Below are 21,016 nucleotides of genomic sequence, written 5' to 3'. Positions count from 1 at the left end.
ACCGCACCCCCACTGGTGCACCCTTGTCCACAAACCACACAGTAAATCTGATCCCCGAGAGAAAGATTGTGAGTACCCATGAATTAGACCAACTAATAGCACTGTTGTTTGCTGTAAGGTCCAGCAGTTAAGAGTGCAAGAATAGCTTTGAATAAATCATTTTCACCCAGTTTCTATTCATTTCAACATGTATCCATAAACATGTTTTGTGAGTATAAAGATACATTTCATATGTTCATTTTTTCTACCACTGCCTTGTCGGCCCTTGCCCTGCCTTAACAGTGCCTAATTTATTAAAAGTGCAGGGTCCGAGTCAGGAGGCCACCACAGTTTATACCACAGATTGCCACTGTACTTTCACAACTACTAACCACAAGACTGAAATGTGCCAATTCAGACTGTTGAGGACGCCAAAGCTTTAAAGAATGGCTTGGGTGGTAGGTATTAATTATTTTAATGTATATTGACTCAACAAACATCTGTTTTTTTGCTCATCTTTAAACTACAAAAACAGTAACAGCAAGTGGCAACTGTCATAAGTGCAGGTTCAGGCAATTAAGTGCCAGTGCCGAGCACTGGCTCAAATTACGCACTGTGCCTAACAAAAGCCTTTTGCATGTTTCCAATGCTGCATTGTGGTAGCAACCGAAGCAAATGCTCACATTTTAGATGAGAAAATGCATTTATGTTACAGTGCTACAGAATTGTGAGAAAGCACCTTCAGTGTAGTTTGGAATATAAAAATCAGACGCATTTAGAAAGAGGAAAGGTTGTTCCCTTGAAACACACAGTCTTCAAGTTTACATATGTTCTGCTTTACCTGTAATTCCGGAATGCGCTGAGAAAGCTCTGTGAAAAACATCAAGACCTGCCTGTCCCACAGAAGTGGGCACAAGGCAGTCCTCAAATGGCGGGACCATATTGTAGGAGTTGCTATGCTGCATATTCCTCTGAGTGTCGTTGTAATGCGGAGGACAGAAGGTTTGCAGTTGGCCATAAAAACCTAAAAGTAGAAAAATGCAATATATCATCATTTCCATTCAAAATCAATTTCACAGGCGGTAAGGTGCATGGATGTAAAAACAAACGTGTGCATTAGTCTGTAACCGGCAACTGAGAGGCAGCAATTTGCAACTTCATAACAGCACAGTGCACAATACAAGGTCTCCTTGGGTCAGATTTATTATTATTTTTGTTTGATGGGGTGGGTGAGTGCTGCCAAGGTTCACACATAATGGGACATGACACAATTCTTACAGAGCAGTAACAAACTACAGGAGGTAGCCCATAAACCCAGTAGAGACCAGGGTAGAGGTGTGTAACATTCAACAGTGTCTCAGACGGTATTATTTGTAAGGCAACTTCTAAGGGAGCACAATTAATTGCTGTGAGCACGGAAGGGAGAGCAGGGAGACAATAATTTGCGAGACATGTAGCAATTGACTTTTGTTTATATTTAGTCATATATTTAAAGATAAACAAAGCACTGTGTTACATTTAATGACATCACGAGTGACCCTCTCTCATGATGCCCATTTAAATTACCTTGTATTATCTGCATTCATTGTATGGGCAATACTACGAATACACCTTGTATATATAATTTGTTTTGTTTGCGCCCCTTGTCCTCTGTACATACTCCCTCATGTGTCACCAGCGCGGATCACTACTTCACGAGTACTTGTGCACAGTATAACACAGGTTACATTTCATTCAATGTAACACAGTGCTTTGTTGATCTTTAAATATATGACTAAACATATACAAAAGTATTCCAATTGCTACATGTCTCTGCGAATTATTGACTCCAATTCTTAGTGTGACACAAACCTATCAGGTGTATTCACCCAAGGACCACCGAATGTAAGGCAATGGTTTTCAAATTATTATTGGTTGTGCCTTATGTATATGTACAGGACCCTGTGAATAAATGAATCCCTAAGTCTAATGCTGCATTTAAATATCATTTTTTTGTATTTATTAATTGTCATAAATACACGTGAACAAGAGAGCAAAAGAGCAGCACACTTTGGGATTTGTTTTTTTCCAGGAACCTGTATATATACCTAAGGCACAAACCAATCATAGTTTGAAAAACAGATTTAAGAATAGCCTTTGCATACAGTAAGAAAACACTGTGCAAATTGCCTGACTTTGTGAATCCAAAGCCCATCTTTGCAAAGTACAAAATGTTGATTAGAAATCACAATAAATACACTAGGAAGAAAAGTGAGCTGCAAGTGAAAAAAAAGTGGCAAGAGTCCGACCCCAGTTTTTGTGATTCACAAGAAAATGTATCAGTGCCTTGCGACAATCCCAAAGCATGTAATGGTTACTACCTTCTGTGTTGGAGCACTTCTGCTGCCTGGGAGCATTGTTCGCCATGGAGGAGAATAGGCATCATTCCTCTAGGATTGCTACATGTTCATCAAAATGTTTGTTTGTGTGTATATAATCGTGCTTTTATATCTCAAATCTGGTTTGGAAGCAACAGACTACTGGAAAAATGCAAGAGCCCAGAGAACAATACGGTGTTTACAAGAGTCAGCAAGCACCAACGCTCTAGTGTATTATAGGGGTAATGTCCTCAAAGAGAGACATTTTAGTTTCTACTTTCAGGGAAGATGGAGAAGTTTTGATGTCATACAAGATATTGTTCCGTTTTTGAGTGCATAGATGGATAAGGCTTGGGTTCTTCTTTGTTCTTCTTGCACTTTTTCATGTCCAATATGGCAATGTCCTGGATCCTGGTGTAGCATTGGCCACAAGAGGAATTTAGCTTATAGGCCTGGTTTGCCAAAGTGCAATTTCTGATGCCCTTGTAGGTGGTGCAACAAATCTTGTAGGTTATACGGCTTGAAGGGGAGGCAATGACATTTCTACAGAGTTGGGGTGATGGGGTTTGAACTTCTACAGACACTTGATAAGATTTGATGAGACTTGCCACTGTGTGCAGGATGCATTTGCGGAATGTTAAAGTGGTGTCTTGGAGGTCATTGAGCAATGCATTGACTCCATCAAGGTGGGAAAGAACTAAGCCATACACAGCTGTGCTGAATTTGAGTTCTGGAAGAAAAGATTTCATTTTCTTTAGGAGGGACAGTTGGTACCAAGCAGTTATAGTTTTCCTGGTGATTTATTCTGTGTGGCGGAGGCATTGTCCAGGCGAGGTAGTGACCTTGATGACTGTTTGACTATAGGTGCTCCTTCCCTCCTGTTCTAAAGGCTCATGGTGCATTATAGGGCTAGATTTAAACGCTTATCTGCATTATACCTACTGGGGCATAGTATACTGTGCACGTTGATTGTTATGTACACCACTTGGTATTGATCTAACATAAATAGATTTTTCCAGTAAAAAATAATTTTTTTGAGTGTAAAAGGGATCTTTACTGGTCCTGAGGAGAAGCTAGGGGAAGGCTTGGAAACATGTCGACACAGTAAGTACAGCCTATTGAAGCATAGTAGCTCCGCCTGACTCCCCACTTTTACTAACAATACCAGCTCAAAAGGACATTAAAGTTTTTTCTCCTGCCGAGCCAGGTATTTTTTAACCCTATACCACTTTTCACTCACTTCTGACCCTTCCACTCGCACTCCTACACCATACATAGTTTTCTAAAAAAAAATACTCCAGCGTATTTCTAGGTTTATAGCACGCCCCCTCCTTCAGCGGGCGGGAAGACCCCGATGATGAAGCATGCCACCAAGGGTCCTTTTGGTGGGCGAGGGGTATTTAAACAAAAGCTGTGTGCTTTCCAGCACTGTAGGATACATACAAAGTCTCGAGGAACATTTCTTTGTTTTCCTTTAGGGGTGGATCCCTTTGTTTTGTTAACTATTCCAGTGGTAGCCAGAGAGTCAGAAGACTTGATTCTCCAGGTAGTGGTGAATTATCGAATTGACTGTTATCTAACTGCTTATTGCTGCATTGTGCTCTCCTTTAGGATTGTTCTAGAATTAATTATCCTCTAGTAATCACAAACGGTAGATGGTGTTTACATCAAGCACTGGTTATATCACTGTAATTGTTACTGCATTTCTTTTCCATGTTATTCATGAATTGCGTACTTCTTACGAAGCATTGATCCATGTACTGTGATATTGCTAAAGTGAGGTGTCTGTACAAAAGCTCAAACGCCAGGTTAGACATTTACTTCTTTGTTGCAGCTGAAACATCTGTGATACAAGAAGTAACTCACTTCCACACCACCTTCTTAGAGCTAAGATTTGACTGTTCATCCACAGCCATGCAGAGTCCAGAAAGATTGTAAAGTCTACTTTTGGAGCAGACTGATTACCCTGGGTCTTGGTTATTGGGAAACACCTGCACTGGTACCTTGGAAATAGCTCTGTTTTCACTGCATCTCGGGATGTGAAGCCATGCTTAACAGATCACAAATATGAGTCTAAGAGTTATCCCAAAAGCCTGGAGGGTAGTAATGACATGATGGAGAAGAACTTTTGATAACCACATTTTTTTCATAGAAAGCCATTGTCATACAGCTTTTGCATTGTCCAGTGCATACTTTCAAGATGTAAGAATTTACAGTGCGCATCATCCTTCAAACATTTATATTCTAAGGGCACACACTCTTTATTTTCCTCCAGATACATGGCAGTTGTGATTGGAAAAAGATATGCCAGAGAGATCGAAATGTATAATATCAAAGTAGCCGGCATTAATCCTGTCAGCTCCCATTTCATCTGCATAAAAGTAGATGGTGCTGATGTTTTAGATTTTAAGATGGTTTAAACTGATGATCCTTATTCTCAGATGACTGGGAATGATGTCCTAAGATCCAAGGTAGTTACTGTCAATGATGTTAACACTGAATAGAGAAGAAATATAAGCACCTAATGTCACCATGATTTGACCTGATGTCATCTATAGAGGAAGCCAGTATCAAAAAATACTTCTCTAAAGAAGAACTTTATAATAAAAGAGGCTTGAAATGAAAAAGATGAGGTAATATTTAAACTAAGACAGCCTCCTTTAGACAGCTTCCTTGAACATATTTGCCTCCAAGAAGGCAGCATACCTGCTGGGATTGAAGGGAAGCCTTTGAAGATCATTGGTCAGAGATCGTCAACGTCTTCATCTACTAACCTATAAGCAATGTAGGAAAAAATATTTAAGTCAGGCTGGCTGAAGTTGACCTGAAACATCTCCCTCGGAAACGGATTTTAAAGAGCAAAAACTTGTTTTATACAAAAAGATACCTGATACAGCTCTTGTTCCTTGTTGTTATATTACCTATCTAGCCAGCGTGCCATTTAATTTCCAATGCAAACTCTCATTCTGTTCTCCATTCACATTCATTGAAAGATAGTGCACCTTTTGACAAGTACATACCCCTTCTAAGTGAAAATAATTGCGCATATTGAGTAAAATGGGCTATAACATCTATATGAGAGAACAATAAAAAATAGGAAAGCTTAAATAAAACAAATAGATTGCGAAACCTGGGGCTGCATTTATGGGAACCTGAAGAGAAGGCGGACACGTTCCATCACCAGGATGTGATGTGAGGTTTTCGGGCAAAGTTTGGTTGAGGAAATTCGATATCTACCTGACTCTCTCTAGGCAGAGAAATGTAGCGTGTGCTAATATTACTCGGCGAAAGACCTGGAGGCAGGAGTACTGTTCAAGGTTCAGGCTTCACTCAAGTCCTCATTGTTCTCAACTGTCGTGACGGAGAGGTTGGGATCCGACAGTGTGGGCGACTGACAGTAGGGCAGTAGGACCCTGTGGGTCCTCAGGCAGAGTGACCAGGTCACCGGACACCAGATCCGGTGGCAGGGACAGGAAGGGGCGGACAATGACCAGGACAGAGACGTGGACGGACGTGGGGACGAGCAACTGCATGATGTAAGAATAAAGAAGAGTTAAACTAACCTGTGTCCTGTGTATGGTGTACACCCCTGCGCACAGCATGGACACGACAACTGGCGACGAAGGAAGAAACGATCGTCACGATGTGCGAGGAAAATCGTCGTGTGTGGATTAGCATCATGGAAACATCAAGGTGATGCCAGGAGCTACACGGGAGCCCACCCCGATCAGCGTCCTACACAGAGTGACAAAGCGCAGTAAGGAGCGCTCAGGAGCAGCGGAGCAGCGTTAGTGCCGAGCAAAGTTATGAGGTGATCGCGCTCGCGCGTTTAAACGCGAAGTCTCGCGGGACGTGGAAATCCCGGCGGCCATCTTTGGATCAGGCAGAATAAGCCAATGGGAGCACAGCAATAACGTGGCGGCCATTTTTAAGTCAGGAAAGCGAGATTTAGAGCGCGAAATCTCGCGAGAACAAGGGGCGGCCATTTTAGATGGGACAAAAATACTAATAGCAAGAAAAAAAGGACAGCGGCCATTGCAAGGGCAGGCAAGAAAAGAAAAGAGCAGGAACACAAAGGAAAGTGAAGAATAAAGTGGAGAAAACAAAGAGAGATCGCCCAAAAGCAAAGAATAACTAACCTATCAAGAAGAAAAAAAAAAAAAAAGAATAAGAGGCACAACAAAGAGTGTCACAGTAACAGGAATACTACAAAAGAACAGAAAGGAGAAGAAAAAGAAAACAAAGGGACAAGAAAAACAAAGAGAAGGATAAGAATAACAGAAAGAGAAAGAAGAAAAAAAATTATAAATAAAAGGACAAGGAAAAAGGGGACACAAGAGAAAAGAAAGTAGAAAAAGTTAAATCAAAGCACAACACAAGAAGAAGAAGACGAGAAAGACGATAAAAGGTAAACACAAGAAGACAGAACAGATAAAAAGAAGAAGGCGAGAATGGCAGATCCAAAGCCCAGCGCGCAATACAGGAGACGAAATAAGGACGAGAAGAAAAGACAGAAAGAAAACGAAAATAAGAATGGAAAAGGTCTGAAAAGAGAAAGAAAATAAAAGTTTGAGTGAAGAATAAAGGATAAATAAAGCGCAAAAAGGGCGCACAAGTGAAAAAGGGCAACAAGAGAAAGAAAGAAGACAGTGCAATAAGAAAAAGGAAAACAACAAGTGAAAGGAAGAGAAAGGACATAAAGAAAAAGACAAATCGACAAAGAGAAAAGAAGAAAATAAAGAGAAAAGAAGAAGAAAAGAAGAAAGAAGATAAAGAGATAAGAAGAAAATAAAGAAGAAGAAAGAAGATAAAGAGATAAGAAGAAAATAAAGAGAAAAGAGAAAGAGAAAGGAAGAGAGAAAAGAGGACAAAGAGAAAGGACAAAAGGAAAGACATAAATATAAGAATAAGACGCAGGAAGGATGCAAATATAAGAAAACAAGGAAATAAAGAAGAAGAAGACTAGAAAAGCCCAGAAGAGGCCGAATAAGAAAAGAAAAAAGGACGAATAAGAAAGAATTGAAAAATAAAGGAAAGGCCAGAGATAAGGCCAAATAGAGGAAAAGACAGAAAAAGAGAAATAACAAAGAAAAGAGGGACAAAGATCACCAAAGAAACAGAAAAGAGAAAAGGAGAACATAGAAGAAAAGAAAACAAAAGGAAAGACACAAAGACAAAGAAAATAAAATGGGTAGAAAGGAGCAACGTGACAGGACTTTGGCGCAGGAGAAACAGCAACAAAAAGAAAGGATAAAGACATACAATGAGCAGAGCGGACAGGCGCTACCAAGGAAGATCAAGGCAAGGGACACTGCACGACCAGGACAAAAGGTGGTGAGACAGAAAGAAACAATATCGATATTAAGACAACCGTTTCTCAAAAGATTCACTGACGGTGACGAAAGTGAAAGGATTGATGATAATGGCTCTCTCCGACCGACAACAAACAACAAGGAAAAGATAGCGTGTCAAGGAGCTAAAGGCGGATGAAGAAGAAATGGCAGCGGCAACTGCAGCCACATAGAAGGAGGAAGATAGAGGACAAGGAAGCGATGGAAACACTAGATCACGAAGGACATTCAGTAAATAACAGAGACTCATTGAAGAGATGTAGAGTGACAAGCTCTCTCTCTCTCTCTCTCTCTCTCTCTCTCTCTCTCTCTCTCTCTCTCTCTCTCTCTCTCTCTCTCTCTCATTCTTTCACCTTCATCAATATAACTGTGAATAAGGACTATGATTAATGTGTCACGAACTTTTGTTTGCAACAAGGGGGGAGATGTCGTGAAGGAGAGGTTGGGATCCGACAGTGTGGGCGACTGACAGTAGGGCAGTAGGACCCTGTGGGTCCTCAGGCAGAGTGACCAGGTCACCGGACACCAGATCCGGTGGCAGGGACAGGAAGGGGCGGACAATGACCAGGACAGAGACGTGGACGGACGTGGGGACGAGCAACTGCATGATGTAAGAATAAAGAAGAGTTAAACTAACCTGTGTCCTGTGTATGGTGTACACCCCTGCGCACAGCATGGACACGACATCAACTAGGAAGTCTCTGATTGGACAGGTACAAGTAATACTGACAAGGAGCTTAGGGCCTGAAAAGAGAGACGATCTAACCAAACTTACTGAGTTTAATAAGATGACAAGGGTAAGATATTAATGAACTGCAGCGCCAAGAATGTAACAAAATCATGACATCAGCAAACGACCAGAAATTGTCACCTAATCAAAGGAAGAAAATAATTCACTTTATTCTCGGTTCCATCCAGGGTGCCTATCACAGAACCTTGAAAGTTTCTTTTTAGATGGAAACTCACAGTGCAAGTTAAGGAAGAAGGTAGGTGGAAGGGAAGCTGCTCCCTTAAGCAATTCTCAAAAATAGCGACTGCCTTTTGTCGTCAAGTGAAAGCAGTCAACTGCAGAACGCTACCCGCCTTGCCAAGGCGATGACGATATCGCTGACTGCGTCGGAAATTTGCCATAGTCACGCCTTTGGCTGACAAACGTGAACATGATATCCAAGCTCAGCTCAGCATATCAGTAATAGGATTCTGAGGTTAATAATGGGTATGCCTGCTGATGGAAAGCATTGTTAGAAAAACAATGAATGCATGCCTTAAACTCCTGCCCTATTCATGGCACTACACACTTTCTGTGCAACGCTCTTTGCGTATCAACAATGTCAGAATAGAACGTTAGGGCGGAAGTTCCCACAGATCACATTTCTGTAACAGAAAAAAGATCTTTATTTGACGGACATTTCATTTTGGCACTGATACGTCGAGGTAGTCTAGAGCCACAGATCTGTATATAAAGCATTATTCACTGAGTATAAATTACACATAAACACGGTACTATAGTTCAGTTCACATCAGGCTCCATTGTAAAGAATATCACACTTGCATAAGGAATCAAGGCCTATCCCATCATTGTAGCCTAAATGAACAAACGGCTAATTAATTACTGAACTGCATGACTACCTTTAGCAGCGAGTAAAACTATGATAGATGGAATTCAGAATTGAGGTGGTGGGTAAAATTATAAATGTTTATGGAGCAACGGGGAGAAGACCTCTGTATCTGTGAGCATGAGTGGCTTTTTCACCTTATTATATTTCTTTCGGAGTGGAAGCGTGGCTTATATTCATTATTCACTACAAAGACACTAAGAACAATGTAAATTATGTTTTATTTATGTTTATTTTGAGGCATTTTATACAGCATAATACACCGTATGGGCCTCAGAAGACTGATGATAAACCACTTTTTAAAAGAGTAATACAAATGTATGCAAATTATTTTAACAGAAGAGGCTATTGGAGGTGAAAAATATGTACTACACAGAGCTAAATAAGCCACAGGCTGAAAAAAAGTAATGTGGAAGTGTTCAAATTAAATGCAGGTACGATCTGTAGCGAAACTTTAGCCCAGAAGTTTGAGAACAAATACTAAACGATTAACTAACTGCTTGTTAGGTTGAGGAATACTTGCCACAGAGGACTTTAAGGCTTAAATCCAGTAGCAGTGGCATATACTGGTGAAAGTTAGTGTAAAGTAAATGTTAGAGATAGACTGTGGGCCTCATCTACAAGACAATAATGCAGCACGGCGCTGCAAGCCATTTCGCTGTGTCATGCTGCGCAGCTCTTTGAAAGCACAGGGATGAGTCTCTATTAACAACAATACGATGCATCCCCGTGCTTCCCCCTGTTCTGGCCCACAATTGGCTGCCGTGCACCAGCGCAGGCATCCTTTTGTCATTTTGCAAGGGTTCCTGCGCTGGGGGATGAATGTTTTTGTGAAGGAAGGAACCCCTTCCTGTACAAAAACACTCAATTGCATTTTCCTCTTTCTATGCGTGCTGCATTATGCACACATAGAAAGAGGAATAAACGAGGAGGAATAAAAGTATTTCTCCTCGTTGCGCTATTCCTAAATATTCCCTGGGGAGACGTAAGATTCTGATGCATTTTTAGTTTTACAAAATGTTGTACATCTGGGAATGCATCAAGTTCCAAGGAAGTTGCGTGGAAACACCCACAGCAACAGCCATGGAATGTCCCTATCACACAGAGCAATGTGTGAAAGGGGCCTATATTTATAAGGCCATGAAAGGTCACGCAGGGTGACGTTACGGGCCCTTGTAAATATGGGCAAGTCCATTGCACCACTGGTGCGTCACTGAAAGTGACGCACCAGGAGTTCAATGGGCCTGTAAATAAGCCCCTGTGAACTTCCAGAGAACAAAATGAAAGTTGCTGGCACATGAGGGGCATATCGCGTGCAGTGAGAGTCTTGGGGTCCATGGATATCAGGTCAAATGAAGTCTAGGACTTGAATTTCGGGAGGTGAAACCCATGATAATGCAAGCTGGTGTTAGAATTAAGTCAAACAGAACCAGTGCTGGGGAGAAGCTTGGTCTTGCAGGGTGACAAGATCCCATCATTGAATGTAAACAAACCCACATCCAGTAGAAGACAGGCACAAATAGGGATAACCCCTTCTGTGAGGAATTCATAGGATAGTTTACATTGGTCAGGAGGAGGTTAATATGCAGATTTAGGATCAATCCAAAACTTCTGAAATCATCCTGAAAGAGCTGAAACTTTGACAGGCAACAAAAAATCATAAAAGGAAATAATGCTCAAAAAATGATCAATATGGACTGTCAAACTTGTGTTGCATACACATATGAGTTATACAAAGCACAACATGCTAATGTTTTCAGAATGCCCAAATTATTTCAAAGCTACTGAAGGTCAGGAGGGATAATGTTTTGTAATATGGATGTCACTAGATTGATTTCCTCTTTCGGACCTCTGCTTATTGATCTTTGTGGGTACATCAATAAGAATTTAAATTTGGATCACATTACAGGAGAAACTCTATCAATCTGAAAGTTGGCTCGGTGATTTGGAGATTGAATGAATAATCTCCCTTTAACAAGACAAGTGCTCCCAGTTCTCAGTACAAGTTCACTGGGTGTGTTCCCAATAGGGAAAACAAGTCACACGGACCACCAATCTGCATTTGCAGCACAAAGTAAATGTCCACCCGGTGCCTAGATTTGTCAGATCACCCATGTGTAGAGGGGAAACAATACTCCAGTCCCGGGTCTTCCTTTTAAAAACCATTATGAGTTAATAATTCACTCAATTTGATTCTGTTAATGCGCATCAAGGCTACAACTCTCAAGGGTATTCTGTTTTTTTACAGGAAAGTCTAGGACTAGACTATTGAGTCCTTTGGGACATGGAGTCTTCTAATAATCCTCCCTATAATTTTAGTTGTCTAGGGATTGTTTTGTACAATCATATATCTCGAGTGGCCTGTGGAGAGGAGAATTGATGGGTCAGCCTTTATTTTCAAGGTAAGTGCGAGAGAGGGAATATCCCCGCAGATGCTGAATTGCTAAACACAGCTTTAAGCATGCATCTTAAACTTTAGAAATGCTTATGAGGAATGTGAAAACTTATAGTGAGGCAGTCCTACATAAGCAGTCAAGTAGCCAAAAAGATTTTAATGCAGTCGGGAACCTTTGGCGATCAACCCAATTACTCTGGAGTGGCCAGTGCAGGTAAGCGCGGTGGGGTAGAACTCGACAGATGACGACGAGGGAAAAATAAATAAATAATTAATTTTCCCTCGTCGTCGTCTGTCAAGTCCCCCGACCCCTCCCCATTGCCCCACTCCTCTTACCTGCATGGACCACTCCCGGGTTGTCATCACAGTTAAGGCAAGAAGATGCAGCAAATAATAAATATCAAACAACTGCAGCCAGCTTCTGATAGCGCATGCCAAAGATGGGGAGGAGCCCGTTAATAGGTCAGTATGTATTGATCGATCACAGCTTTTCATTGAGCAGGCACTGACATTTTTCTCTCCATATTCATATTCATACCTAAATTCAGAAGATATTTAGCACAAGATGATACATGCTCTTCCATGCTCTGCCAAGCCTCATGGTAGAAAGTATTCTGTATATATATCAATAGGAATAGAAGAAAGGGTGAAGATAAATGCAATCATCTCTGTGATTAGATGGTATACACTCACCCACGTAAGAAATGGTTTAGTATTTGCTAGAAGATCATCAGAGCAGTGCTGGGATCAATAATGAAAAGATTTTGACATGCCGAAGCTAGGTCATTCGGAACGAGATGGCTCAGAACAAAAGGCAAAAGTGGAGGAGGCATAACATATTGGAGGGGTCTTCTAGTGCACAAGGTGATGAGCCTGTATGGCTGGAATTTTACAAGGGATGATTCTTCTCTAAGCTAACTCTCAAGATAACAGATCTATAACATTTGATTAGGGAAACTAACTCAGCCACAGAGTCTATACGGGGCGCTGATATAGGGTGGATACATCAGTCTGGGTAAACATGATTTATGTGTCTCATACAGGCCAATCTTGCTGCTAAATACTGATTATGAAATATACTATCAATGTACTGACCTCACATTTGGAATCTTTAAAGGCATATCCGTTAGCTCCCAACCAATTGGGGTTTATTGTATGCAGACTTTTGATAATATCAAGCGCGTTCTGCATCTAATCAAAATAGCAAACTAAAGAAAATTATGTTAAGAATTCTCCCCCTTGATGAAGGGAGAGTCTTTTTCAAGGTCTTCTGGTTGTTTTTGAAATATGTCCTGGACAGGATGTGAGTGGGCTTGGTCATACAGGCGCATTTCTGGGCAAGTCTCTCTGATCCCTAAGATGAGGCATATAATTAATGGAGAACAGACTAGAACCTTTCAACTTATTAAGGGCACCTGAAAGGTATGCCCCTTATCTACACTTCTAATTGCTCTCTCAGTGAACACCCAGCACAGAATGTTTGGTGGATTACAGGATTAGAGGAGGTGCCCTTTGGTGACCCCAAAATAAGATACAATTATTTACAGGCTTCCTCCTATCTCGGGTCAGACCAGAAAGCTTCCTCCCATATGTATTGATGATCCTACAGGAATATGGCTCCAACTCAGGCTTCAAAGTGAAATACTGGGAGTATCTCTGGGACCCAGATTGCAAAGGTGATTATAGGGGCTATCGTGATCTCTTCCACCCCCCCCCCCGTGATCTCTTCCACCCGGTCACCCTAGTTGGATCTGTTCTCCAGCAAAACTCTGGTAGAACTATGAATAAGACTCTGATCCAAAATACATTTCTCCTCAAGTCAATTACACAATTAGTCACTGTTTACTCTGGTTCTCATCCCCAGTGTTATAGTGGGTAGGATATCAGTCTTTAGTGCACTTCCTGTAGCACAATAGTCCCACCGCAGAGGGAGGCCCCCAATGACCAAACACAGATTCCGCTGCAGAGGAAGTTGGCCGTGGCTCGCATCATTTATGAGCGTGGTAATCCTGGGTAGTCTGGCGTTGCTTGGCACTTCTGGGCTGACGCAGATGTTCATCATGGAGTTTCTAAAAGGATCCTGGTCTCCATACTCTTCATTTTGGTGCCTGTCTCCACACCCTGGAATGCAGACAGCACACTACAGCTGTCTGCAGAAGCTGTACTCATTGTGACAGTGTACCCCAGAAATATACAAAATGGATTCCACTTGTTTCAGTGTTCATATTATTACACAGAGTCTTACCCCTGTGCTACCCCCATAGTACACATACAAACACACTCAACATACATACAGGATATCAGTACAAGGTTCTGAGATTTCACCTAACAGTGGAACTTTACACATGAGGGGCCAGAAGGCCACACGTTCTCACAGTCACAGATAAAAATGTATGGTAAACTAATTGGGATCCCAAAACATAGAATGCTGCCTCCTCTGCCTTATATGCTAAACCTAAGGCAGGGGCAGTAGTTGCTTGCCTACTCTGAACGTACATTTGGTGCAACCCTCCAGGTCACAGGACAGGTCCTAGGTCTCAAAATGTCAAAGACAGGCTTAGGCCTCTGTTCGCATGCTAGAGTAGTGTAATGCCAATGTTAAAATCTGTGACTACGATGTCATTTCACACCACGATACATGCAGGTCCGACTACGGCAATACCAATAAATGCAATGTTGATGCTAGTCATAAAATGTGCTCGCATAACAATGTCGATACCAGTAGAAACAGTCAATGTATGCCATAATGTATGCATGCATAACAATGTCAATATAAGTAAAGATAATATCTATGTACGCCATGACAACTCTACGCACAATACTGAGGATATCGGTAATAATGATATCATTGACCATCATGCTAGCTGTGCATAATCCAGTGAACTCATATAATTTCTGTTGAATTCACCCAAGGTGACCTCTCCATCAACCCTGAGTCAGATATGCGTGGTCAAACAGGCCCTGCGACCCAAACCAGAGACTACCGATTAACAGGTCACAGGTGGGGTTACACTTCGTCCAAAGAAAGACGTGCACCCATGGAAAACCCTGATCAAACCCACAGATCGGCAGCTGCACCACAAAGATGCCTGAGGAAGTTGGCCCCAATAAAAAGCGATTGGCCAAAGGCGCACGTTCCCAAAGTACTGCAAACATATATGCCACATGCAGTTAGGAACACTTAGCCAATCAGGACACAGCATACACATCACATTTAGTGATCATGCGCTGTCTATTCCTGACATCTGGACACATACATATTGGCCCACTTTAGTTCTTCCTGAGGTCGAGATACACCTGTGTCCCCCTAATCAGCTAGTAGTACTTGTTGTTTATGACTAGGCCAAGAACGTTGTATCGATTTATTGTACCTCATGAGCATTATAAATGGTGGGCCAAAACTTCTGTACAATGAGAGATTTTCTTCATACACTACTCTGTCAATACTCTCCCTGTCGCTGATTTTTAATTAAACCAACTTGTCTTTTCGTTATTTTTAGGTAAATTCATATCCTAGCAACACCGGAGCCACATATAAAAGCTTGGATACCACATTCTCATGCAGTCGGGAACTCAGGTTAGGTTGCATGCCCGTATAGCATGCAGGGGATATTTCTGTCCCAATAAGGAGCAAAACCAAGCATTATCGGACAATAGCCGGAAGACAGAGAATATAATGAAAGTTAAAAAATGACACCTATTCATGCAGGGAAGAACAAAATAATCACTATAAAGGCGGTGCATCACGTACACTCTAGCCCCTCCATCTTCCTTCACACAGGTCCCATTTGTGAATCTGGACCTGCACTCTCTCATCAGCGAGAAGAAAACTGCTCTTCATGCATGTGAGATTTCATGCAGAGAATTGGCTCTAGGGCTATCTGTTCCACCACTGTTTTTGCTTGACAATATCTCATTCATTCCAACCCACCATTATATATTTATTTTCGAAATTCAATTGACACACACATATCTATATCTATATCTATATCTATATATATATATATATATATATATATATATATATATACACACACACACACACACACACACACACATATATATACACCCACACGCATATATACACGCACACACACACACACACATATATATATATATATATATATATATATATATATATATATATATATATATATATATATATATATATATATATATATATATATATATATATGTATGTAAATCAAAAATGGAACCTCTGTCTGCTTTCCAACGTCGTGCACGCCGCTTCACCCCACAAAGGAACCACGAACCACAGTCTTCAGGCAAGTAATTTATTTACTGCTGTTTTCCTCCTGACGCGTTTCGGGCACTACTTGCCCTTATATATACACACACCACTAACATTATAGATATCTTTTACAACGGTAAGGCAGTGCTAAAATCCAAATGCTATTACCTCTCCACACAATTTACGATTTGTGAAATAATAACTTCTTCATATTCTATTTAGTTCAAGCGAATAACACCTCAGTGCAGTCGCTTGGGTTTGGGCTATCCACCAGGCCCCGAGCCAGCGTGTTTCCTGGGTGCTAAGTGAAGATGAATGACTTGTTCAGAAATGTATTTGAGGCAGCCATAGCTGCACTCTGCGGCTCCTCCTTTGTGTTCTTACCCACGGCGCTGTGAAGAAATCAGAACAGTCAGTACTTGGGAACCCCTTCCCGTAAAGTGAACACAATGTCACTTGCTGGGGGCTCATAGTTTCAATAGATCTCTGCAATGCTGATTCGGTTTAATTGGGAGCAAGGACTGCCAGCCTGGTAATCGTGATGTCTTTTTACAGCTCTCCAGGCCCCTCCCACTCCCAAGAGATGCCAACCCGGAAATGACTGTTGGGAGAACAAGTGGGGTGCGTTAACTCTTCCAGGAACTGCTTGTAGGACATCTTCCAGCAGGTGTAATGGCTTGTTGATAGCTTCTGGTGCCTTACGTTGCTTGGAGCTGTTTTTTCACTTACCTCTTAATAGGTAACAGACTGGTAACCTTATATGTTTGGTAGGTTTGCCAGCCAGCAGTACTGTGATGTCACATAGAAAATACAATGCTTAGCTCTCGTGCTTTAATTTTTGTCCACAATAATGCTAATGCTTCCCAATCTTTGTCCACAGAAAATACCACCCTGATGTTAAAAATTGTGTTTGAAGTGCAGTGGCCCTTGAAGGTACCTTTCAGAACAGATATGTCCACCTCTTACCTGGTGGTACATTTAAATGTAGGTGAGCTGAGGAAAACAACACACCGAAAAAAAGCGGGGACCCAGCCATACACGTGTCTGATCAATGTACTGAGCGGATGACTTAGTATAAGTTACGCTATAGAGGCATTATGTCATACGTAATCTGTGGCAATAAACTCCAGCAATCTTTTTACTTACTTAATGTCTCTTTTTTGGGTGACTGTTGCTTTTAGAGTTTGGTGTCACAAAATCATAACACAATAAACAAAAAAGTGTACCGTTCTGGGATTAGGTTCCAAGTTACTATATTAGATAATTGGGTCCTGTCAGGTCAGTAGAAGTGTTAGCTTATTGGAGCACAATCCTTCAATCTACAAACCCATTTTCATCTTGGTATAAGACATCAATAAAAAGGCTGCCCTAAGTTACATATTTTGTGAGAACCCCTTGAAATTGTAGACCAGACTCCCTGTGTCCGCTGTTAATATCATATATTGCACACAAATATCAGATTTATAGTCATAGCGTGTAGTGCAAACAGGCACCCAAGCAGAATCAGAAACAATCCCTGTGCTTTAGGAAGTATTTAAAGACCCTGGCCTTTATCAGAAGAAGCCCATAAAATATAAAGACATATATTTTCAATCTAACTGCACAATTAAAGATTGCATAGTGGTGGCGATAGCCTGCTGCGCACCACAATGTAACTGCACAATTAAAGATGGATTAGTGGTCGCTATAGCCTGGTGTCCAGCACAATCTTGCTGCACTATAAAAGAATGCATAGTGTTGGCTATAGCCTGCTGCGCATCACAGTCTAACTATATAATTAAAGATTGCATAGTGGTGGCTATAGCCTGCTGCACACCACAATCTAACTGCACAATTAAAGATTGCATAGTTGTGGCTATAGTCTGGTTGGTGCACACCACAATCTAACTGCACAAATAAATATTGCATAGTGGTAACTATAGCCTGCTGCACACCACAATCTAACTGCACAATTAAAGCTTGATTAGTGGTGGCAATAGCCTGCTGCACACCACAGTCTAACTGCACAATTAAAGATTGCATAGGGGTGTCTGTAGCCTGCTGCACACCACAGTTTAACTGCACAATTAAAGATTGATTAGTGGTGGCTATAGCCTGCTGCACACCACAATCTAACTGCACAATTAAAGATTGCATATTGGTGTATATAGCCTGCTGCACACCTTAGTCTAACTGCACAAATAAAAATTGATTAGTGGTGGCTATAGCCTGGTGCACACCAGTATAACTACACAATTAAAGATTGCATAGTGGTGTCTATATCCTGCTGCACACCACAGTCTAACTGCACAATTAAAGATTGCATAGTGGGTCTAAAGCCTGGTGCACACCACAGTCTAACTGCATAATTAAAGATTGCATAGTGGTGTCTAAAGCCTGGTGCACACTACAGTCTAACTGCACAATTAAAGATTGCACAGTGGCGTCTCTAGCCTGCTGCACTCCATTTGGTGCAATCTGAAACCCATAGCCATTGAATACCTTTTTGGTAACAAACACATGGGTTAGTAAGAACCATCCAAAGGAACTGGGCTCTTAGAATTAATTATTTTGGATCATGAACTTGGATGAAGGGACACTAGGATACAATACTGACCTCAAACTCCACACTACGAATTTTAATATTGGTATTTACTACCCTGTGGCTGACGGAAGCTTTCTTCCATTAGCTATAAGAGCCGTTTAGAAATCATTGTTGAAACAACTTTTGGGACATGCCCAAATAGTAAATAATGTTAAGATTCGTTTTTAACTATGTGACAGAGTGTTACAGTCCACCCTACTGCGGGCAAGTTTAAAGCTGGTGGTGCTATTTTAAGATGGGTCTATAACATGAGTAATGCAGCCCCACATCCGTTAAGAGCAGCCATTAAGGACGAACTTAGGTCAGATGAGTCGAGAGGGTACAAAAGACTGAAAAATCCTGTACACATCTGTCGAAGTTTTAAAATTCAAGACATAAAATAGAGCATGTTTAGAGTTTAAAACTTTGTCAATCACAAGCATGCTTCTTAAATAAGGACACCTTACATTATGAAGAGCCGAGCAGACAAATAGAAAATGCTTTACATCTTGAGTACTGAGTCTACACAGGGGACACGTCACACAAACTGTTGTTTTTATATCATTTTAACCAAAAGATATAAAACAACAGTTTGTGTGATATGTATCTTGCAAAAGAAATCCATTTAAGAATGAAGATTATTCTACGTCATCCTTTTTTAACTAAAACACAAATAGGGTTGCATTATTTTCGGTTCAAAAGAGTCCCTAATTGATTCGTAGAACTGAGTTGGTTTAGATAATTTGATATCGGAAGAAAACTATTAGCTGTCAACCTTTTAATTAAAGCTAAATATAGATTTTAACTTTTTTTTAATTTCTTTTAAGATTTTACATCTTTTTTATTGTCAATTTCATGGCTTTGTTTACTGTCTACCTTAATTAATGCAGTTTCATCAAACTAATACATAACATTGAATTGAAATCAAACTTCAGATGTCGTTAGTAGATACATTTGTGCAATTTATTTTACAAGCAAATACTGTTATTTACTAACCAAGATAGGCTGAGACTTGTTACAATGTGTAGTCTGTTTGCTGTATTCACAACGGGAAAGGAATCATGTTTACTAACGCATGTTTACTTAAAGAATTATATTTCTGTCCTTGAGTCAGAGCCACTTTCTGAATTATAATTTCTGATGTGAGGTGATTTTTCACAATGTCATCTTCGCCAATATAGGTGAAATGGCCACTTCTGAAATAATGATTTACCATGCTCTTTGTCACATAACTATGCTTAGATACCCAAACAACTTGGCAGAAAGCAGTTTCAACATAACCAGTTATTTACTCTTGGCAACATAATTTAATCTTCTTCTCAAACAAACAGCATACCATATAATGACGTCTATTTCTTCTTATATGCTCACATGAAGATGAATCGCCAGTTTCACAGAGGGAAAGGGGAGAATGTTTTGAATTTACTCTTCTAGAGATTCACAAAGGTGGAGTAAAATTCTCACTTTTTAGGAATGGTACAAAAGGGGGTGGTGATGGACGAAGCATCTGAATCAATCAAACACTCACACCCAGTCAAAAGATCTGGGTTTAATCCATCACCGTTCTTTAGCCCACTCTGCCACCCCAGTTCAGACATGGCTATATGCAAATCAGTCTGACCCTGTGCCTCATGGGAACAGTCCAGCTCAAACTGCCAAGCCATGTCTTCCCTGGACCGGAAACAAGCATCCGAGGACCGGTTTCTGGCATTCCAGCCATCTTCAGCCCGGCTTGCTTGAATCCAGTGGCAAAGTGAGCAAGGGACTCACGTCTGAGCATACCCTGCCACACTTATGGCGGCCAAAAGCGGTACAAAAGGGGGTGGTGATGGACGGAGCACCTGAATCAATCAAACACTCACACCCAGTCAAAAGATCTGGGTTTAATCCATCACTGTTCTTTAGCCTACTCTGCCACCCCAGTTCAGACATGGCTATATGCAAATCAGTCTGACCCTGTGCCTCATGGGAACAGTCCAGCTCAAACTGCCAAGCCATGTCTTCCCTGGACCGGAAACAAGCATCCGAGGACCGGTTTCTGGCATTCCAGCCGTCTTCAGCCTGGCTTGCTTGAATCCAGTGGCAAAGTGAGCAAGAGACTCACGTCTGAGCATACCCTGCCACCCTTATGGCGGCCAAAAGCGGTACAAAAGGGGGTGGTGATGGACGGAGCATCTGAATCAATCAAACACTCACACCCAGTCAAAAGATCTGGGTTTAATCTATCACCGTTCTTTAGCCCACTCTGCCACCCCAGTTCAGACATGGCTATATGCAAATCAGTCTGACCCTGTGCCTCATGGGAACTGTCCAGCCCAAACTGCCAAGCCATGTCTTCCCTGGACCGGAAACAAGCTTCCCAGGACCGGTTTCTGGCATTCCAGCCGTCTTCAGCCCGGCTTGCTTGAATCCAGTGGCAAAGTGAGCAAGGGACTCACGTCTGAGCATACCCTGCCACACTTATGGAGGCCAAAAGCGGTACAAAAGGGGGTGGTGATGGACG

At 41.3% G+C, this 21,016-nt stretch overlaps 1 protein-coding gene across 2 annotated transcripts in view; it reads right to left on the bottom strand.

Moving 5' to 3' along the window:
* The window catches only part of GLIS3 (GLIS family zinc finger 3), a 964,414-nt gene that overhangs the window by 10,470 nt on the left and 932,928 nt on the right, over window positions 1-21,016 (bottom strand). For both annotated transcript variants that reach the window (XM_086961208.1, XM_086961209.1), the window contains one exon: window positions 821-1,003. In XM_086961208.1, coding sequence (XP_086817334.1) covers window positions 821-1,003 — 183 coding nt within the window. The remainder of the gene's footprint in view (window positions 1-820; window positions 1,004-21,016) is intronic.

Source organism: Lissotriton vulgaris, chromosome 3_1 (genome assembly GCF_964263255.1).
Source record: "Lissotriton vulgaris chromosome 3_1, aLisVul1.2, whole genome shotgun sequence".
Classification (NCBI taxonomy): domain Eukaryota; kingdom Metazoa; phylum Chordata; class Amphibia; order Caudata; family Salamandridae; genus Lissotriton; species Lissotriton vulgaris.
The sequence above is the reverse complement of the archived record's forward strand: the minus strand, read 5'-3'. Positions and strand labels throughout refer to the sequence as shown.